The sequence below is a fragment of the Cottoperca gobio genome, chromosome 5 (genome assembly GCF_900634415.1).
Source record: "Cottoperca gobio chromosome 5, fCotGob3.1, whole genome shotgun sequence".
NCBI classification, from domain to species: Eukaryota; Metazoa; Chordata; class Actinopteri; order Perciformes; family Bovichtidae; genus Cottoperca; species Cottoperca gobio.
Genome location: NC_041359.1, coordinates 26,896,600 through 26,920,685, shown reverse-complemented (window position 1 = coordinate 26,920,685; position 24,086 = coordinate 26,896,600). Strand labels below are relative to the sequence as shown.

General features: G+C 42.1%; 1 protein-coding gene across 2 annotated transcripts in view; it reads right to left on the bottom strand.

Annotated features, from left to right (window-relative positions):
* The window catches only part of grip2b (glutamate receptor interacting protein 2b), a 144,200-nt gene extending 128,780 nt beyond the window's left edge, over positions 1–15,420 (bottom strand). For both annotated transcript variants that reach the window (XM_029431356.1, XM_029431357.1), the window contains exon 1: positions 14,887–15,420. In XM_029431356.1, the coding sequence (XP_029287216.1) occupies positions 14,887–15,043 (157 nt within the window). In that variant the 5' untranslated portion in view covers positions 15,044–15,420. The remainder of the gene's footprint in view (positions 1–14,886) is intronic.
* Between the last annotated feature and the right edge of the window lie 8,666 nt (positions 15,421–24,086).

Below are 24,086 nucleotides of genomic sequence, written 5' to 3'. Positions count from 1 at the left end.
CACACCTCACTTTGTGTCAGCGCTGAGAATAAATCACTGTGTTAAAATTGATGAATAGTAGTAGCTTTGGCCACATAATGGTCCATTTTAAGAGCCATAATTCAAGTCATTTTGTTGGCAAAAAATCACACATTCAGAGCCTGGAAGCACATTTTAAAGATGATCAATGATGTACTTCGAGCGAGGATTCAAACGGCCTTTTCTTGAATAAATTGTCCAGTAAGTGGAGACGTATTTTGATGAACTTATATTTGATTAGATTTTGAATGTGGTGGTGACATAGATCAGTTTCGCTGAACTGGAAGTACATTTCCAGACTGATATGAGCATTTTTCAAAAGTGCTGCTTGTGAGTCATGTGTCATGAGTCATGAGTCATGAGTCATGTGAAATCAATGAAATCAATGAAACATTACATTCTGGATAATATAACCCGAGACAGAGACAGATCATATGACACATGGCGAGAATTTTGAGGGACAGAAAGACACATGAAGACATGTGTTTGAGAATAATGTTTTCTGTGTGTTATTTAGTGTGGTTCTTAGAATCTCTAATAATATACTATAAAGACTGTTATACATTCATGCTGCAGTAGTCTTATATTATATATATATAGTCTTATATTGCCTTACTTTGATCACAGTCAGTGTACTTGCTCTTTCCAGTTAAATGGTTCTTCATAGGATATAATACACATGCAGGATATTCAAATATTATTTTTTTCACCTGTTTCAATTCTTCACAATAGTAAATTATTTCTAAAAGTGTTCTGAACAATGTCACATACTTCCCAAACTTCCTGCCCATTTGTTTGACACATTAATATATAGTTAAATATATGATATGGGAACTTTTCAAGACAAAAACAGAACAATATTTCAGGATTTTACATTATATATGCAGAGACAAAAGTGAGAGTCCTCTGATGTCATGTCCTCAACAAAGTCAAGTCCTTCCGCAACTTTCAGGAGCTTCATGCGTCAATAACGTTCAACTTACTTATGCGATTGCCACCAACATAGATCAGTGAATGCAGACTACCTTGGATGTATCTTGTTCTTAACAGTCAGGATAAACACATTAATATTTGTTATATTTTATAACATATATTTTTTTCTTCCCAACTTTCCCAAAGTTGCACAAATGTTGTCAATCCCCACCGAAAAAAAGTATGAATCCAGATACATATGAGGAAGTTGAGTGATGCACGAAGCACAAGTTTCCTTGCCAATGACAGCAGGAGCAGATGTAAAGGCTCCTGCAGAACACATGATGTTCCTCGTGCTCCAAATAGCATCAAGGAGAACGAGACAGCGAGGGAGAGACGGAGAATTATTATTTCATTCTCCTCTTCCCACCTTTGGCAGACACCTCCCACCTCCACGCTGCCCCCTGGAAGATCAAGGATTAAACAGTAGAAGATGTTCCCAAATCATGTCTCCTCTTTCCATCCCGCTGAACTTTGTCTTTACACAATCTCCGTTTCCACATTTAGCCATGGAAAGACTTCCTGTGTGTGAGTAGGTGTGGAGTCTCTGCACTGAAATGTGTGTCAATATCTGGTGTGTGTGTGTGTGTGTGTGTGTGTGTGTGTGTGTGCATGAGTGTACAGGTCTGTGAAAGGCAGCTAGAGAATGAACAACAGGACAAAAGAAGACTGTGATTGTGTCAACGTAAGCATTTCTTTGGCACCGGGCTCTTGTGTCCTCCACCTCTCCATCTCTATCTGTCAGGTGAGTGTTAAATACTCATGTTCCTCCAGTGTTCGGCTGTAACTGCTGTTTTTGTCCTGCTTGTTCAGGCTGGCATGTCAGGAATCTGCAGTAAGTGTTTGATTGTATGTGAAAGACTTAAAACCGTTAAGAGTTACAACATATACAACATGAAAATGATGAATGAAGCGATAAGTGACGATCCCTGGCCCTGTATTCAAACCCCGCTATTGTCAGCTCAAAGGGAAATTGTACAGTTTACCAAGATGACTGACAGGTGGGGGGGGGGCAGACACAGGTGGTGTGAGAGGAGGACTAGTGATGTAGCTCAAGGTGCACACTGTGACTTAATTTGGTCTTTCTCGCAGTATCAGCGTATTTCTAAAAAACATTTTGTCAATGGATTCGATGAGGATTTGAATCGACTTGGAGAAGCTGCAGAGCATGAAGGCTGCTGTTTGGTTTGCTTTAGGCAACTAAAACTTCTTAACACAACAGACCGTGATATTACTGAAACTTAGGAAACGACTTAATGGCCCACAAATTAAAACATATTTCTGTTTAGTATTGACATTTAGAAAAGAGCACATTCAACAACTGAGAGGAAAAGAGAATACAAGGTTCGAAAGAACTGCCACATGAACTGCATTTACATGGAGATTATCAGCCTGAGGAGGATACTGAGCCACACACACACACACACACACACACACACACACACACACACACACACACTATTCTCCAGAGAGATGTAAAACTATTAAATGCAAACATTAAACACAAAATATGATTTCATTATAATGACCCAGATTGGAACGCGGCACAACTTGGTCTGATCAGCTGTGACATCCAAATCATGACTTTTAACGATTATAGAATTTATTCTGGAAAGTACTGACACACAACTTATCCTGTCATTTAAATATGTTTAAGAAAGATAATCATCTAGTTGCAATAAAGACACTCTCAGTTGTGCAGGCTGTAATCTACAGCAGCACTTTCCTTCTCAGTCACTAAACTCGACGTGCACATGGCTCGACTCCAACCGGCTCGACTCCATCGGCTCGACTCCATCGGCTCGACTCCACCGGCTCGACTCCATCGGCTCGACTCCATCGGCTCGACTCCATCGGCTCGACTCCATCGGCTCCTGCACAGGAGGTGAAATGAATCGACCTCTGCAGTCAGATGCCTCAGACGAGAAGCAAATTGCCAATTTTGCTGACAGATCAAATGAGAGAGGTCAGACTCTATTAAGGAAAGCAGAATCTGGCAGATCTTCAATTTATCAAAACGTGCGCAACAAACAATTTGTTCTCTGGTGACTTGTGCTTTTAAAAGCCCCCAAAGGCTGTAATTAAAACACTTGGATTGAATTACAGGCATCAGATCTGGTCCCTAAATGTTTTCAGTGATATAACGCTTACGGGTATTGATCTAATATGGTCTGGTTGTTAATTCTCATGCCCACAGGAGTCCCTGAGTAGCGCATGGCTTGGTTATCTTGATTCCATCACGGGTGTCTGCCAGCCAATCGACCCCTTTGACCCAGACTTTTCAGAGTGGAAGCAAATTGCCAATTGTGTTGTCAGAGCCTGCCGAGTTGGCCGGACTTGTTATAAGCAGATAGCTGCTCTTTGTCCTCGTGAGCTGCCGGCAATCACCGGTCAACCTCTGAAGTGTGTATCAGCCTCGTCAAGTACCCATCCAGACAAGTGGCAATTCTATCCGACAGCCAAGAGGTTGTATCAAAGGGAAAATGCAGCTGAGCAACATTCACCGGAGACGGCCACTGGTGATGTCGATTACATCACATAGCAGCCATGTTTTTCTATCCCTGGAGAGAATGCATGTGCAAACATTGTGGCAGAGCAATAACTCAACAGTTTGCATTTCGCTACAATAACCCAGTTGAAATTCTTCTCACTGCTCTTCGTATCTGTGCTGCACATTTGCATTCACACTTTCAAATCTAAGCAATTCAGACTTTGTAAACAGAAACACGGACTGGAAAGTAAGAGAGAGTAGAGTTGAGTGTTAGAAACCTACCAATCCCATGAGATTAGAAATGTTACACAAACACATCAGTCTATAGCTCAGGCTAAGCATGATGGACTCATGATGGATGCACTCTCCGCTGCAATTTGCCTCCTCTGGTGTTCAGAGTCGATTCATTCCTCAAACCTAATACTGAAAAGGCATTTCACCTCATGGTGTCCCTTCAGGAGTCTGGCTGTAACGATGTCGGCAGTCATCTCTGCAGACTGTCCTTTGGGATTGTTTTACTGCAGTTGATTTAGATTAGGTTGTCATTCCTGAAAATACTTCCAGAGACACCATTCTCTACATAGCTTCTCCAGATAAATGGACTGCATTTATATAGCACTTTTCCAATCTTTGCGATCACTCAAAGCGTTACAACACATGTCAGCATTCACACACACACACACACACACACACACCATACAAGCTGCACATTAGATCATCAGTAGGGATAACCATTCACCATTCCCATATGTCATTGTATAACACCCCATACATATATAATAGGGGTAGAACAGACATTCCCATTCAAATCAACATAGCCAGATAGTCAGAGACGGCCATTTTTATGTTTCCCGTTGCCATTATGTGCTTCGACTGCAATGGGCTAACTTTTGTATAAAGCGACTTGCTGCAAGTCACAGACTCACTGAGGAGACGTTTTGCAATAACGACTTAACGAGTAGTAACGTTACGAAGCACAGAGAGCAAGAGCAAATGTATAAAACTCTTGTCACAGCGTTGCAATCACCCGATGATTGACACCTTTGTTCGGCTCATTGAGCTTGCTAAATCGCAAAGCTTTATTGCTGCACTGGTTACAGAAAACGAGCCGAACATTGGGCTGGTGGGCAGGGGTAGCACCTGGCTCTAAACGTCCCTCTGCATCACTCCTCGCCGCTCTGGATTAGAAGAAGCTACCAAGCTAACCAGCCAGCCAATCCGTCTCCGGAGACCACATTTAACGTCACTTTGGAGGCACAAATAAAACAAAAACAATTCATATGACATAGTAAGGGAAAACTCAAACTGCGGCCTCCCACGTCACACACTTTGTTTGCCCAACCTTCACCATGAAAGGTGCAGATAACGACATCACACTGCTCATGCCTTTGCACATCACAGATAACATTCTTTATTCACAAAGGGGGTTGTATAGAGAGGACGGAGCCTGGACCGACGGGTTAGCAACAAGGTCGTCTCGTTTTGCCCCAAATTGTCCAAAAATGACATATGGAAGCTAATGGAGCCTGTAAATGTCAGCACTCAGTTTTGTGGACGGAAGCTGATTACATCTGTGGCACGTAACGTTTCCACCAGTGAAAGAACGACAGGAAATCCCCAAAGAAAGTACTTCACAGTAATTCATCTAGAAATCTTCACATGAACACAAACGACTGCGGTCCTTAATTAATGGTCCAACAAATGTGTTTGGAGTATAGATACAAGACGATCATGAGTCTATGGATGTACAATGAGGGTTAAACTGTAACTAACACTAACTGCTGCTGGCAGAATAAAAACATTCTCCACACATGTCAAATGAAAGTGACGATTTAGTTTTCTTTACTGTGTTTTCAATGTGCTTCATTCATCAATCATTGCATTGCTTTGCAAAAGTGCTTCACACACATTTAAAGGCAAATGAAGACAAAACAAAGCAGCTGCAACAGCACTCAGTGATAGCAGGTTAGAAGGAATGAAACATCCACCCACACACAACTGTAGTATCTCTCAGAGAGAGAGGGGGAGAGATTGAGGGCAAAGTATGTGAGGGAGAGAGGGTGACAGAGAGAGCAGGAGGAGAAGCAGAGAGACAGGAGTTAGAGACAGCGAGCAAAGGAGCATGATAGAAGGAGGACTGGGGGTGGAGAGATGAGAGTGAAAGAGAAGGAGACTTTAACACCTACATTTAGCTGCTAAATGTGTATCATGAGCGCACACACAGATGCAGCAGCCGTAACATCTCATATTCAGGGTTGAATACTGAGAGGATTTTAAAACCACTGAGACGTTTAACATCATATCCACAAGATATGACGTATCGCTCGTGTCAACATCTACTGTAGGAACCTGGAGCGGATGTTGCAAAAGACACTGTAACGCATATGCCAGGAGATTAAGAGGCTAACAAACACAGGATTAACATAAATGACACCTTTACTATCAGTGAACCTTTAAGACCACAGAGAATCTGCTTCAGGACTTCTTATACAAACTCAACAATACAGTTTTGTCTTAGCAAACGTATGTCTAACCATCTGGTCATTGCTGTCTAGTTTTGCACAAAGGAGCTACTACATGCATGTAGCAGAAGTAAAAAGCTTCTGTCACAACTTGATACCAACACCCTCTGTTCTCTGCAGCAGCTCAGCACCACTTAAAGTGCCATTCTTGAAGAGAGTAAAATCTTTTGTCCCAAGGGGCATTGGCGCGTGAAAACTGAAGTTGTGTTTATGCATATCAGGCAGTGCGGTGCAATTTTTGGAACTTGTTTTGACATGAAATAGACATTTTGTTTTACCAAAAAGACACAATTCAGGTTAGAATTGTCACGCGTGCTTGGTTTCAGTTTCGGTAGGTTGGGTTAGTACGTTAGGTCTTCATGCAAGAAGACGTTCTGCATGCAGCTGGTGCACTCAGACGGCCTGAGTCAGACACTGGGCAGATTGGATTTGCTTGAATTAGACAAAGTGCATTAGTTTACAGGAGGTCTTGCAGAATAGGATTACAATAGGTTGGTTTCGTTACACTCTTACGGCCATAGTATGAAAGGAGTCTTTGGCTTCACTCACAACATCAAGCAGATTATAACAAACTCATGTATCTTGAATAATGTAAACGTTCCAACATATTAGCAGGATCAAAATCTCTATAATGCATGAGTTACCAGTGTCTCTGCTAAGTCTTTAAGGATTTAGTACAGTGACATAGCTCAACAGATCCAGAGGGTATCGGCCACCTCGCACGACAACATCAATTATCACACAGAAGAAATCAAGTTTGCATCTTTTTTAGCACTTTCCTTACACATTGTGAGCCCTCTTATCATCGGTGCCGTGATAACACTACTATGAGTCGTGTTACATATGTAGCCAATAAGATAAGTAAGAAGATATAATGAGCTTTGTTGATCCCTGAGGCAAAACTGGGTCACGCCAGCTGCAGAAAATAGCCCCGAAAAATTAAACCACTAAAATTTAAATTAAACCACTAAAACACCAAAGATGCAGCCTCCTCCACACACTACTGCACGTCTCTTCTCTGTGAGGTCCTCTCCAGTTTGTTAAGTTCTGTTTTCATTCAGTACTTCCTGTTTTACTTTCTGTTACTCTCCTCTCGTTTCAGAGTCGGCACTTCCTGCCTTTGTGTGTTTCCCACCTCGTCATCCAGCCTCTCCCTAATCTCACCTGTGTGTCCCTACCTGAGTATTTACTCCTCCTCTATATGTCTCCTCGGCAGTTCATCTTTGAACCTCCAGCGATTATCCCTCGTGTTACCTGCCCCTAGCTTCTGCCTCCCTGACTCATCACCTGAGTACCAAAGTCTGCAAGTAAAGACTTTCCTTGTGACCCTTCTGTCTCCGAGTCCTAAGTGTGTATTCCCGCCACAGTGTCAGGTAACAAGAAGACAGTATTGTGACATGTAGGTCAGTCTTTCAGGAGATAGACAGTTTGTGCAGCGTGTGCAAAAGGAGAGAGAGAGAGAGAGAGAGAGAGAGAGAGAGAGAGAGAGAGAGAGAGAGAGAGAGAGAGAGACAGTAGAGGAGCAGACACAAACATTCCTATTCCAGGAAGCAAGCAAATCATTGTACTGGTGTGCTACTCCTTGTTCCTTGTTCAGAGGAATTAAGCAAATACTTAACATTAGCATGTGATATTCTCAGTGTGCATATTCCTCACTTGCTACACATACAAATGCCACCAACCTCATATTAACATCTAGTTGATTGTAGAACCTCGGTGCTTCAATATATTCATACATTAAATAAAGCATATTCTTTCATGCACTTCATGTAGGAGAAGACACTCATGCATAATGAACACGTCTGAACACAGAGTGGAATCAGTGTCACTGCGCTGAGAAGAAGAAATACGAAGGTTTTCATTTCTCTCAGCTGTGAAGTTTTCAAGATAACTGAGCGATAACTGTCAGGTATCAATCACTTTTACCTGCAGCACTTCACACCATAAGCAACTGATCATACTGCACAGTGACATTTCAGTGAGCAGAAAAATTAACTTTTCATTTCTAAGAAAGCGAGTGCTCTACTTCTTAAAGTTATACAGTGAACACGTGTAGATCTTGGCCCCGCCCTGGTGTAATCTGACATGCACGCTGGCTATGTTAACATGCTTTACGATGTGCAAAGAATAAAGTGAAATCACGTGCATGTATTGATTTTGAGTGTTGAAAGGAAACTGCGGGTCACAGTAGTGCACGGACAGTACAGATGTGTATGTTGACCTCAGGCGGCGTGCAGCCGTCAGCAGCATGATGTTGTGTTGCAGCAGGTTTCTAATGTCACGTTTCATTACCTGCCCTGTTTGATGCCTGTTCTGTGATCTGTTTACTGACCTACTCAATGACCTCCCCTCTCTGTTGCACTGATGTGGACATTTAGCTGGTTGTGGATGTTGTTCAGCCTCTTCAGCCGCCGTGAGCAGCTCTCCATGTGCTGATTTAAACATGTCTGCTTCACATATTCTTTCCAGTTAAAGTCTTTCACACACTTCAGTCGTTAACAGGCCAGGACAATCATTTCTTTTGTCTATGGTAGCAGTGATAGCAATGTCATCCCCGAGTTCATCTGCCAGGCTCATTATTTGTTAACACATTCTGGATGGAAATAATGGTCGTTTGCTGCCAATGTGGTTATAGGTGCAGGAAACACATCAGAAAACATGCAGAGCCATTTGTCTTGTGGATAATAATGATGTCCTTGTAAGTTATCATTGTATCTCTTTGAAAACAGTTTTTAAAGAGATAGTTAAACAAGCAGAGCATACCTGTTACAAATACAGGAAACTGGACAAGGATGTAAAATACTGAAACTGCTTCATAGGAGTGTGAGGATCGGTGGAACCTTCAGGTTCGCCTTTGACCCTTGTTACCTCATATTAGCCTCGGTTCTCTTAGTGCGATGTTGTTGGGTAGAATACAGCAGCAAGGTAATGTTTCCACTGCTGCAGTGGGGTGGTGCAATCAAATGCAACACATGCCACATCTTATATTCTCTTGAAGAAGTTAAAAGCCATTCTTTTGTCAGTAAAGAGTATAGAGCTCCCCTGCAGGCTGCAGGCTCTGCTTTGTGAGGACTGTGTGCTTTCATAAATCAATGCACAACATAATGAGTGCAGCTGTTAATCCTTATTTAACAGTGGGGGTATCATGTATTAACAAACCAAGTTTCTTTTCCTTTTACAAGATTACCTTGTCAATAAACTGTGATCTCAACAAGTCCTATTATTTTCCTCTCACCCCCATTTGCAGAAAAGCATTTTCTCTGTGCTTTCTTCCAAAATCGTTACAAAATGACGGCTTTGAGTCGTGCCATCTCTTTATTTATAGTTTAGTTAGGAACGTGTAAATGATAAAGTAAATGGCATCAATCAAACTCATGGAACAGGCTCAAGCTAATTCAGCTGGTCGGTGACGGAATCCACTGAAACTCAACATAAAATGCATTTAAACATTATTTGTCCAACTTTGTCTTGATGGAGCACCGGCTTACAGTCTGAATTATTTTCCTTAGGTCGTCATTTGTTGCTTCCTGTGAATTTTTTCAGGTCTAAAATGACATCACTTGGTCAAATAATGGTTGTTCTCTGTCCTCTGCAGTCTATATCGGTGATTTATGTAGAACTAAAGCAACACCCTTTACTCTCTCTGTTTGTTATGCTGAAGGATATCTCAGAGGTTACATGAAAAGGTCATGGCTGCCAGTGAAATGTCTTCTTGCAGCAGCCTGAACTCTGAAATGTACTGCAGGGTTTGTTTTGTCTGCAGCTCCGGTATAAGGTGAAGCTTTGACTGTTGGTGCAGGATTTGGCTTCCGGCTGATGATATATTCCCGCCTTGATTGCACAATCCCATCTCGTTTGCATTATCTGTCAGCTGCTGCAGACGTTCAGCTGCAGGTTCACCGTGGAACTAATAATTCCAGTGCACGAGGCGTGATTATAAGATGCAGATTTGAGATGGAAATTGGCTCGAATGGAAATAAAGCAGAGGCTCAGCAGCTTTGGGGTATATTTAGTTTCCAGAACACACGTTAAAAAAACTAATCTGGCAGCGTTTGACACAATCGTTTGCTCACACACACACACTCACACACACACACACACACACACACACACACACACACACACACACACACACACACACCTGATCTATAGGATCATAATCAGTTGTACAACAGAGGTAAAGTGGACGACCGGTAAAACAAAGCATTGTTTAATTTGATTACATTTTGTTTCATGTTCTATTTTTGCCTCTAGATTTCTACATACATACTGATTGGAAATTAAATCTCATTTATGAAGCAACAATCTGTTTTTGGCTTTCATACGGAGGAATTAGCAGTATATCTGCTGCCACTTACCTCCATAACTGGCTAAAGATAGAACAAGATTTATCCAAAAAATACACTTATTTATGGTTTGTTAAACATTGTAATACCTTTGTAAAGTATTGTCTTTATAGAAAGTATCATTACAACCCAACATTACCTTTTGGACACCCTTTTCAAATGATGTATACACCTTTTTTAAGTTACCAAGATCCAAAAATAGTTTTTTTCTCGAATGTGAAGTGTTGAAAGTTGAAGAATCCCGTGTCAGCATATAGAGTGATTATTTTCTACCTGTGCCTTACTCTGACTCTCAAGCACGTCGCCTGATACAAATTAGAGTTTCTGCTGCAGGGCACTTCCACTCTGCTCGTTTAAACGTCACACAGAATGATGGTTGATAGATTTCTTCCATTCATTTGTGTCACAGAGACATTTTGACAGAAAATGAAATCATAAAGGCAAGGTTAACATTTTCCCATATCTCACTCTTTACGGTAATTGCCCTCTTTATTCCCCACCTAACACACATCCAACCCTTACACACACACACACACACACACACACACACACACACACACACACACACACACACACACCTCCATTGTTCAGAGACAATAGACAAAGTGCTCCATGCTTTTCTGTAGGTTGTGCTTATCACTATCCATCAATTACTGCACTTAGTTTGGGAGGAAAGAGTCATAATACCTGCAGTTAACGAGGAACATTGGATTGTACTGTCAAAGGTGTTTCTTTGATTGATAGGACTTGGAAAGAGATATCCAGACCTTTAGCATTTCTCTTCATCTCATCACCAGCAGTGTGTCGATCCCACGGGGAGGTTTCCTATTCTATGTCACGTCCCCCTTAAATACATGATATCACAATGGGGTCTAATCGCCAAAGACTAGTCACATTTCTCATCCTCTTCTTTACATGTCAATGCCAATATTCCAGGTATTAAAAGTGTTCTCGCGCTGTTACTTTATGTTGGTCAGGGTGGAAATGTTTTTAAAACAACAGCCCACTTTGGGATGCCATACATGTTCACAGTACTCACAACTAATGAGGGTGCTTTCACTATTCTGATCCAGAAAGTGTTCACCTAAAGTAGGGGTGGGGAACCTGCGGCCCCCGGGCCGTACACGGCCATTTGATCCGGCCCTCGAGGTAATTCATAAACACACGCAAAAAATCAACTCAAATAATCTAGTCAGCAATAGAATAAAACGGGCAACTGACTTTTCCTGGCCAAGGTCAGGGTCCTTGAACACAACACGAGCAGAACGTGTCATCACGTGGTCACATCAAGTGAAGAAACTTGTGAACGCAGCGTGGCGAGTGTAAAACAGAGAAAACTGGATGCGGAGGAATGTCACACTTTCCAGGAGAAATGGACGAACGATGATTTCTTTGTGGAAGTAAAAGGCCAGTGTGCCTAGTTCGTGCGGACGCTGAATGATTACAGCTGAACGGACGAGTGCGTTTGGATAAAGTTAAGGCTCTTCGGTGGAGTTTGGCCCAACAAGCAGCTCTCTGCAGAGCGTAACATGAAAACATGGAAAGATAAAACAGAATGAAATAATAATAATAATAATAAATTGAATTTATACAGCGCCTTTCGAGACCTCAAAGCCGCTGAAAGAAAGGTGAAATGAATGGGCTGTGTCTTACATTCTTTAGCAGAGGTTATGAGTTCAATAATTAGTATGGCCCTCGAAGGATGTTGATAGGAAAAAGGTTCCCCACCCCTGACCTAAAACAATAGGTTATATAAAAGCCTTTTCTAAAACCTTGGTGCAGACCAAGAAACCCTGTACCTGTACAAGGATCTGAGGTGCAGTGTGTGTGCAGTTCAAAGACAATCTGTGCTCCCAGAGGAGGACCAACATTCAGCGGCACTATTATGGAGTCACTCATGTCTGAGCAGAGGATGACTTTCATGGCCAACTTAATGACCCATGACATTATTGTACGAGAAGGAGTGTTTGTTTTTCACTTCTTTGTCGCTCACTCGCGTGGCTCACAGTTCTTCATTTTCTCAGCAAATGTGAAAATGGTCGCCAATGTCATTTCCTGGCAACAGTGGTAACAGTGGTTCGGACTTAAACCTGGATCCATTTTACCAGTTCAAATGTTATGTATGACAAAAAGTACATTCTGAAAATGTTCAAATTTGATCTTTTTACAAAACATTATGAACAACCTGAAATGTCTTAAGAAAAAAAGGTCCAATTTCAACAATAGTATTACTTTAACATTTACACATGTGTGTTACAACTTACTGATCACAGTGTATCTACAAAGGCACAACACATTTCGTCACAGGGATCTGGAACAGTATTTTACTTTATGATCAAAACAACTAATCTTTACACTTTGAAAAGTCATCCTGCGGGCCGGATTGGACCCTCTGCCGGGCCAGTTTTGGCCCCTGGGCCACATGTTTGACACCCCTGCTTTAGGGCCTGGAACACTAATAACTTTAACTTGCAAAGATGGCCGACGGCCAAAAAGCCAAACTCAAGCCTTTAACAACCGTAGTCCAAAACACCAATGGGTGATGTCGCAGTGACGACGTCCACTTCTTGTTAATGATTGATATACTGCGTTAAAATCAGATGCTACGTATTGGTGAAGCAATCCATCAAGTCTTACTGAGCATGTATGATCTCCTGTTGCTGTAAGATGTTAGATGAAAGCATGCAGCAGATGTCATGTGAGAAGAAACATGTCTATTCAAACAGAGGATATTGGGATTCTTTGCCTTGATATATTAGCGTTCCCTCTTGTTTTCAAAGTGACCTTTTCCTGCCTGCAATGCAATGTTTGTTTCTCGGATGGTTTGTTTGATGCTGTTTGAAGTCTGGCTGCTGCGTTTTCTGCTGAGCGATTAGAAATATTGTTTGATGAAAGGATATATGGGAGAGGGAGAGGAACACAGACTCTTCCCTCTCTCGCACATACGTTACTGATGTATACGCCCTATCTCTCTAAGTGTCCTCCCGCGCTCATCCTCTCGCTCTCTCCACTGAGCTTGTGTACGATCAAAGCGAGTTAAAAAATAAACCTCACAAAAAAATGTGAACTCTCTTTGCAACACTTCCCAGAGTCTTTGAAGAACATGAGCTACAAACTGTAGCATCAACACTAACCAGCGCGGAGCTAATTAAATGCTAGCACTAACTAATTAAGCCGTCGGAGCAGCAATGCAGCAAACAGACAACAAAACATGGTCGCAAGAAAACTGAGAGGCAAACTTTTCTGTCCCTGCACGAGGAAACATGTCTTTAAAACCTCAGCAGTGCCAGTGTGCTCCAGTCTCCTCAGAATCACATGTATATGCAAGACGTACGCATTGATAGCAATGAGATTACTTCTAAAGAAAGAAATCTAAAGTTCATATGAGGTGCAGTTGTCAAGTTTGCAAGTCATTGCTGATGCAAAGTAGTTGCATGTTGTAAGTTACTGGCGATACAGTGCAGTTGGTCGATAATACCAAGAGGCTTACTGAAAGTAGTTGTCGTGTTTTCATAGATAAGACGTCCGAATGTCTTTAACAGCCAGTGAGAAGTATGAACAGTGGGTGAAAGGGCTAACATCACCTGCATAGCTTTCTAAATAACCGACAAGGAGGAAGGATGGTTTGTACTTTAGATATGTATAAAAGTGTCTGACCAGGCTAAGAATGTCACGTTGTTTGTGTCTTTGCTAAAGTTAAAGACCAAAATGATCAGCTGATAAGACCAACAACACATAGGAATATATACATGTGTGCAGATATAATAAATACATACAGACAATGTTGCAGTGTGAGTTCCACCAGAGATGGTTTACTGAGATGCATCCTGTATCTGTGCCATGTGGGGTTCTCTTTAAGAGAATAGCAGCAGGTCCAAGTCGATCAAGTCCAACTGGAGAAGTGAACGTGAGGACAGATTATGATCGATTCTTTCGGCCCATAATCAGAAATGTAAATATTGGACCCATTTCTCACAAGCCGCATGTCTTCCAAACGTTCAGACGGACAAATCAGGAGAAAATTAATTTGTCTGATTTTCAGCCACAATCTCTTTTAATTGTAAGCTAATATCAACCAATGGAAACGCCCTAGCTAACTAATATCCACAATGCTAAATGTGTTTGTTAGCTATATGTTAGAAAAATAATATATATGTATACATTAGACCATGCCCACTTAGCAGATGTTTCATACCATTCTCTCCGCTTGTAATGAGCCATCTTTACTTAGAGAGCATCTTTGGTTCCATCAAACCAAAAGAGCTCAAAGAGCAAAGTACATGAAGATACACACAGACACACACACACACACACACACACACACACGTGCCTTGCTGATCAAATGGGAAAAAGATTGTACAGTACATTTGTCTTGGCATGCATGCAACATATGTCCTGTAAACATAGAAACACACACACACACTGCCACTTCATGTCTTTCAGAAGCAATGCATACCTATATCTATATCTTTGAAACGCAGACACACACACACACACACACACACACACACGCACACACAGTGTCGCGACCTCTCACCGCCAATGCAGAGGCTGAAGCGGCAGAGTTCGTCGCACAGGGTGTCCGGGCTCTCCAGCTCTCCTGGCCCTCCTCCTTTCACTCCTCCTCCTTCTCTCCTCTTCTTTCTCGGCGACATCCTCTTCACCATCTTCATCACTCGCTCCACTTTGTCCATCCCGGATGATGGATGGCTGACCAAGGTTTATGTGTCGGCTGTAGATTCTGCTCTCCTCTTTTTGCTCTTTCGGGGAATCTGGATAACTTTCTGCACTCTGCACTGACTTCTTTCTTCCTCTCTTCTCTTTCACAGTGGCTCTCTTGCTTTCTCAAAAATCCCTCCTCTTCCTCCTCTCCCTTCTCTCTTCTTCCTATCCTCTGTCTGGTCTTCTTCTCTTCCTCCAATTGTTCTTTACCTTTAAAATGCAGCACTTAGTTGCTCAGGTTTAGTCCCACACCTCAGTCGTTCCCTTCTTTAAACCTTCTTCGCTCTTCTCTTCTCTTTCCTCCCTCTTCTTCTTCAGCTCTCGGAAATTCTGCTGAACGAAGCAACGAGAGAAGTGAGACACTGAGGGAAAAGAGAGGAGAGGGAGAAAGGGAGAGGCAGCATTTACTTCTCCCCTCCTTCCTCTCTCTCTCTCTCTCTCGCTCACTATGCACCCCAACCTCGTCACCTCCCACATCAAGCCTTCAAACTCTCCGTTTGTACTTCCAGAGGAAGAGCAGAAATAAATAAAGCAACTTCTTTTTTTAAGAAGTCTCAGTGAGATGCTATTTTTTATTTATTTTTTATCTCTGCTCTATGATCCATTCTCTCTCTGTCTCTCACACGCACTTTTCCTTCTGTCAGTTCGCTCAAACACACCAAACACACACACACACACACACACACACACACACATACCAAACACACACACACACAAACACACCAAACACACACACGCACACACACACACACACACACCAAACACACACACGCACACACCAAACACACACAGTTTGTCTGCTTCCACAACAGCAACCACAGCTACTTCAATCAATCCATTTCTCCCTCCCTCCTGCGCTCCATTGTTTCTTCATTTTCTCCCCTCTCCCCTGTATTCCTCCCTGTTACTCCTCCCTCCCTCCCTCCCACTCCACCTGTTCCCTTGACCCTATCTCTCCTCCCTCCCTTTTCTCTCACCCTTTCATCTCAGCTCTCTTAGTTTATTGTTTAACATCCTTCTTCTCTTTGTCTATTTCTTTCCCATCTCTCCCCTTCCATCCTCCTCATCTGCTCTTTAATCTACATTTCTTCTCTTTCTATAACAAGCTCATCATCTACTCTGGATACACACACACACACACACACACACACACACACACACACACACACACACACACACACACACACACTATCTGTTTATGCAGTCAGAGAAACACACTGTGGACACTTCTGTTTAGCTCTCTCCCACACACAAAAGTATACCGTCTATAATACACACTCAGTCTTTTGTGTTTGCTCACACACACACACACACACACACACACACACACACACACACACACACACACACACACACACACACACACACACACACACACACACACACACACACACACACACAGCAGAACTGAGGAAGTGAACCCCAGGAAGCTGTAATGACTCTCCTGGGGGTTTAGAACATGCTTTTTAATGACTGACCTGAGACGACCCACACAGACGGTCCTGCACTGAAGTTTTAACTATTAGAAAAGTGCGACACCTGACAGAAATTGATTGCAAATAGGAAATTAAAAGTCACCCGTGAAGAGTATTGAGGTTTCCGGGTGTCTTGAGGCTGCTTCTGAAAGAGTCGCACTTTAGAGGACATTAACGTCCCCGGGTTCTCAGCATTAATCAAAGGTCATCGAGTTCAAATATTTCCTTGGTTGAAGTTTCATATTGACATGAAGTCAGGAAGGAACATTACTTCCATTTAGGGAGTAAACTAGAGGTCTCAATGTGCATCAGTAAATCAAAAACTGTAAACCCAGCGGAGGGTTGTGGGGATGTGTCTGTGACACTACGTTCAAATCTAACACACTCGATAACGTTACACAACATACACACTGAGTTACTCATTAAAGAGGTTTGCTACTCGTTAGCATCGTGAAGCGGTAACCGTTACGCCCCTGATACACAGCTGTGAGTGTGGAGCACTTAAATGTTTTTTATAGGTCTCATAATGCAAACATATACAAAGTATTCATTCTCTCTTAGTCATCATCTGCTGAGCCATTAGATGTATCTCAGACCTCCATGGCTGGTGGGGCTGGTGGGGTGTAAAGCGTAAACCTCCATGTTTGTTACCTGCTAGAAAAAACAAACAATCGAATGATTACATTTTTCCATTTTCATGTTTTTAATTTTCTGTTGAAAATATGTTTTCTTCAAAACGTAATTAACAACGCCGCTGTATGGGAACGTCATTTTATAGGAGCTTAGACAAGTTTAAATGGGAATAATGTGTGTGTATTGTCTCGAGACGACCTGTTTCAATAAAGGATTAAATCAATAAAAGTGTATCAGTCGGCACCTGCTGGATGTTTCTTATCTACATCCCGACCTCAACAATCTCATGAGAAGTCTTCGAGTGAAACTCAAAGTTTGAAAAGGAGGTCAGGTGCAGATTGCCAGACATCCTGAGCAGCAGCGGAGGACTGTCCTCAGCTCACATCATCACAACTTTCAAAGCATTATAAAGTCTGAAGGAGTCAAAGAGACAGGAATAGACTCCATTCAGTGTTTCGGCTTTGTCAGCGGACTCCAAGACTTAAAACCAGTCGTGTCTTTCTGAGCGGTGCAACAGACGGACGTTAAACTCCACCACAGCAGAGGCCGAACTGCATTTCATCTATTTATTCTGTTTTGCAGGCTGTGTTTTATATAATGTATTCCTCACATAACTTTACATATGTGAGGCACGCTGCCACCACTCCACTACTACGTGACAAGTGTTGTGCAAGTGGAAGAAATTGAATGTAGTCACATCACCTTCCACCCAATAACAGCGGTGCACTATTCTTCTGTTAAACCACGATGTCTCACTTTCTATCCCTGCACGTGTTGAACATAGAGATGAACAGGGAGCCTTCACACTCAAGCTATTTACAGCTGGCATCAGCGCGTCCGACCCCCCAGAAGCCCTCAGCACACAGAACTCTTCACAGCACAGTCACAGCGTGTTTTCAATCACTCTGCCATCTAGCTGATTCCTGGACAAGACGTACCACGTAACGTGTCCTCAACCTGCACACTTACTTGAGACTCTTGCAGAAGCCGCTCTGACCTGCAAAGTGATAGTTATGTGATGAATGAAGGAAGCAGATCTCTATGAGAGAACGTCGTAGTCATTTTAAACTCAACTGATGTCAAGCAAGAACAGCAAATGGTGGCACAGCGAGACTTGACTGCAGTCCTCCCTCACACGACTTGTTACTGAAACTTGCATACAGCTTCATTTCATTTAGTATTTAGATTTTACTGCATTTAGCTGATTTCATAAAAGCTGCAGAGAAGATCAAAACATGTACGCAGCTTTAAATCACGTTCCTTTGAGATTCTTTTATGAGCTACTGTAACAAACTGTGTGACCATCAACCGTAGATAAAATGACTTTTAATTTTCTACTCATTCATCTATTTTAAAGGAGAGAAACTCAAAAAAAGCGCCACCACACACACACACACACACACACACACACACACACACACACACACACACACACACACACACACACACACACACAAACACACAGGCTCCACACACTCGGCTTTCTTTTAGTAATTCATTAAAGGGTTTTAAAGGGATGATTTTCTGATGCCAGGAGGGTGTTCAAAGTTTCATAAGATACAGTGTGTGTGTGTGTGTTGTGTGTGTGTGTGTGTGTGTGTGTGTGTCACTGGTACTTTACATGAACTGGTTATGAAACAGTCTCACAAAGTGGGGGTGTGAATGAATCACAGCATTTCAACTTCAAATGACAATTGCACACACACACACACACACACACACACACAGGCACACTCGCACACACACACACGCACACAAACACACACACACACACACACACCCCTTGAGAGTGACTCATTGATACGTATCTCACAAGGTATTTATATTCTATCACAGGTATTATACTCTTAAAGGGTGCAGAGTGTGGTTGGAGTTAATCGGTCTCCCTCCCTCTGTACATACTGTTATTACATTCTTGAGACATGCTCTTGACATCCAGCTGAAGCAGTGAAGAAGTTAGTGGTCCAGTAATGTTCGCAGAGAGAGACAAAGAGCATGCTTAAGATACTAAATACTCTCCTGCAAATATTTGTTATCAAAGCTATTCAGAACCGAAGCGATGCATATTTGCGACAGATACACGTCAGCTGAATTTGAGTTCCCTCCGGTAACAGTTACACATTGTATATCCAGGGCTTTTATTGTGAAAGGTAAAAATGGAAGGAGTGGATCTGGTATGCGCTGCCTTTGTTTTGAAGGAGTAAAACAGTTTGCTGTCTTGGTTTGGATGACAGAGCTTCTGTGTTTTACAATCCTCGTAAGTATTATTATTACTTATGTGTGTTTATGTGGTACAGACTGCAACACACACACACACACACACACACACACACACACACACACACACACTTAAAACAGATGCAAGGACGTAAGTGTTGATGCAGAACACTAAACAATAGAAGTAGACTAAAATAAATCTGAATTTAAGACAATAAAGGTTTTTTTATTTGGTTTTTTTAACACAGAAGAGGCTTTATGTGTTTAGATCTTGTACAGTTCCTGGTGTCTGCAAACATGATGAAAAGCAACAAAATAAATGCGTTCACAAGTGATGATGGGAACCTTCTGATTAACTTCGAATCTGAACATCTCATATGTCTGAAAGCATATTCACTTTGCACTTGGTGTTAACACCGAGGGAAGCAGGATCATCAAAACAGCCTCGTGCCAAACCACAAGAAACTATGACTCATTTCTTTTGGTTTGACTTTGCTCCACATTCACTCAAACTTTGGATGGTACATTGACTGACTGGCTGCTTTCACACAAGGTTCTGAAATATTACAGTTACAGTTGTGGCAGAGCACATATAAGTACAAACTCCTTCTTCTAAAAGAGATGAGGACATGTAACAGACAGCAGTTTCTCAGGCTTGGAAGACTGTAGCTTGGTGGAATAAACTCAAAGCTCAAACCATGTTCTCCTTGTCTAAGTAGCCTAGTCCAAGGGTCAACATGATGATGATTTTGTCAAAGATATCAGTGGGCAGCCCAATGGATGGATGTTTATATTGACAGGATCAATACGCAATCCCATGTCTGCATGATACATATGAAGCTACCACCAGCAGCAGGTTGTCTTAGTGCAGCATAAAGACTGAAGATGGTTAAACAGCTGGCTCTGTCCAAGAGTAGTTACTGTGCCAGCCCAGAAATGGCCCACACATACACACACACACACACACACACACACACACACACACACACACACACACACACACACACACACACACACACACACACACACACACACACAATGTGTAGTTCTTACAGTCTGTTTTTGTAGTTGATTAAACAAACAGGATGTAATGTTTTCACTGCAGAGCTTTAGAGGAGCTGGTGAGCACATGTAGTTTTAAACAGATCCATGCTAACTGTTTCCATCTGTTTCCAGTCTTTGTGCTAAGCTAAGACAATTGGTTGCTTCATGTTTTCCATAGACACAAAGAGAGTGGTATCTATAACCATCTCTAACCATTCATAAGTAATGTTTAAAGCAAACACATCACGCAAACCGTCCTCATGCATAATATGTCTGACTGACAGTTTGTCACCATCGTGTGTTAATCCTAAAGGTGCCATGAAGCACAGACGTGAGGTAAATATCTAACTCGCATTTAATCCCCGGCTAATCCTAGTGTATAGTGTATATGTATACTTATATTTCACGACGAATAAGTTCGTTTCAAAGAAAACTAGATGGTGTCAAACTAACTTAAAGTGTAACATTCTCAACTATAGCTCAAAAAGAAAGCGTTACATGAGGACGAACAAAAGGCCTCTTCTTCTCATGAGGCTTTATTGTATCCACATGATTGTCTCTTCTCTCCGTTGTCCATCAATCTCCTCCACTCGCTTCCTTAGCTTTTGTTTTCTTGCCTCAGTCTCCACCGTCTTGTCAAACAATGATCCAAATCTGAGGAGAAGGATCGTACTCCAAGAGCTTAATTATAATGTAGTGCAAACGACAGTGAAGTGATGAAGTGACAGGCTAATGTGTTGCGAGACACCTTGGATAAAGCGTGAATACGTTTCCTCAGGCACTTTTATGTTTTTATGACACAAAAAGAAGGAAGATTTGCTGGATGGATGATTCAAACGGTGTCTGTATTGTTAGAAACCTTGTGGTATCGAACAATACAGATTAGACTTCTACAGTTTTACTTTTATCTTTTAAGGTTTTAAAACCGGGGCTCTTGAGGTAGAGTGGTCGTCCACCAGTCGGAGGGTCGGTGGTTCGATCCCCAGTCCTGCAGTCAGCATGTCGAAGTGTCCTTGGGCAAGATACTGAACCCCAAATTGCTCCCGATGGCCAACGGTGTGTGTGTGAGTGTGTGTGAATGGTTATCACTACTGACAAGCTGATGTGCACCTTGTATGGAGCCTCTGACTCTGTGTGAATGTGTGTAAATGGGTGAATGCTAACGTGTGTTGTAAAGCGCTTTGAATGATCGTAAAGATTGGAAAAGCGCCATATAAAAGCAGTCCATTTACCATGTAAGAGAATGGATCTGTATCTTAGTTCGCTCCATTCATCTCCATTATCTTTGGATGGAGTCATAAAACTCATATGGATATGTCATAACCTGGACGATAAGAAGTAACTGAGAGGATATGTTTCTTGATGAACCGACCCCTTAAAGGGAATAGTTTTATACAAACAGATATTTATATATGTGTTTGTTTTTGTTTCTTTTTAATGATGCACTAAGCAAAACTTGCATCCAGGTCCCCTCCCTCTGACATCAGGTGCATGTAACACCTGGCGTTAACATCTGGATCTATTACCTGCTCTTCTCGTTATCATGCTCTCTTTAATCTGCACTCGTTTGGATCTGATCCTGATGAGACGTCCAGATACAGATAGCATGCTAACAAAGACATGTAGAGCAATATGTGTATATTACCCACTATAAATCCTATTTTGATAATGTTGCTTTACTATCTACTGCTACAATAGAACATTTTGCAAACATTTTTAAATGAAAATCAGTCAAAGTCACAAAGCAAGTACCAGTTTTCTAGCTGCTCGATAAGCTAACTAGAAGCTAATGTCAACAGCATGCTCTGCAGCTCAGGGGTAAGCAGCTACCCTCCACTGCCTCTCACATGCTGGGTAATCTGGGAGCTTTCTGCAGAGCTACCGCAGGAGAGATTTTAGAGAAGTGCATGTAGCAGTGCAGCTGCACTTGGCTGTAAAGTAACATTTGTAGTGTTGAAGAGTCAGAGCTGAGGTGACTCGTACAGGGGTCTACCTCTGCACTGCATCACTGAAGAAATGAGACGATTAGTCACAGATATGCACGCACGCAGTATAGGTTTCTTTTCTTTACAAAGAGAAGAAAGAAAGAGAGATGCTGGGAATTAGAAATGAGCTGTGAGGGGATGGTGAAGACGAAGAGAGGAAGAACAGGGGGCGGGAAATACAGGGGAGGAGGACAAATTATATCTGCGAAGTGCAAAGCAAACACTTTCTCTCCATCGGTCTCTCTTAACTCATCTGGGTTGCATAAAAACACATGCATACAAACACAAACACACACACACACACTGAGAGTAAAAAAGGAGGATGTAAAAACCAGGCCGTGTTCCAAAAAATTCAGTGGTTTCTTCTCTCAGTTTGACTGAAAAACTTCTGCCAACGTGAAGTGTGTGTGAGAGGGGGGGGCTGCAGACACATTTTGGTTCACTTGCAGTAGCCTGCCTGACGTAACACTGGCGTTGTTTCTGTCTTCACACACCAACATTCAAACAGTCAATAAAATGTTATTGAATACGATTGATTGTGTCAATATGTGTTCATGTTCATTCAGATGTTTTCAGTCTCTTTTGGATATTTTATGAACTCAACACACACACACACACACACACACACACACCAACATACCTGTCAACATTGGAATTTCAAAATAAGGGAATTCTTTTGCCGGAATCCGCCCATATTTTACCCACATAATGTAAACGTAAACACATAAGGGACGGGTATATACATTCAGGAACCACATGTTTATTTAAAGTATGTATTACTTGTACAGACATGTTTATAAGATTTATGTATTTTATTTATTAGTTATGATCATCAATGTATTTGATGATGGATGAGTTGTGTGGCTTTTGTTTCCCCCACGAGGACTTCCTTGCAATGGCAGAGACATGTCGCGACACTGCGACTGAAATCAACGCAGAAGCTGAAGGCTACATTATTTTTGGCGCAAAGCATCGACATCTTTCCCTCAGCTTTGGTCACTTGGTCTGCCTCCGACACAGTTCTTGTCACACATAAAGTCATTGACAGTGTATGTGTTTGAATAAGAGAAGGTCTCCTCTCATTTGGCACTTGCGTAAAGTTTTAACTTGTTTGGCAGGTACAACTGCGTCTCCATCTATCTCCTGTTCACTGTGACTCTCATCATATGTTTTCGTCTCCTTCTGTGTTATTGTTCCGGATAACGTTTTTCAGCTAAAGTTAAACATAATACTGCCACCTGCTCTACCGGAGGCCACTGTACCATGTACACTTTGTGGGGTTTGTAGGGTATAAGGGTGATGATGCGGACAAAAAGTTGCACACGCAAAGCACGAAAGGCCTAAATGAGACAGGGGCCGTGTTTCAAGATGCTGGGTGGGTTGCCCACAGTGCCGCAAACCCCCTGACGCACTGAGAAGTCCGCTTGGTTGAAAGTTGCAGCGGGAGCAGGGAGCATCGTCCAAAGCCACTGAAAGTGGCGATGCACCAGGCCTTTCCAAGCTAACACACACTGCCACGGAGAAAATGCCCCCAGCACAGCTTGATATCCAAGAACACACACTTCAACCTTCTCTAATTCAAATGCAGATAACGTACAGAAACACCTGAACGCTCGAACACAAAGACTCGCACCAACTCTGGAACACACGTGTGTTGCCAT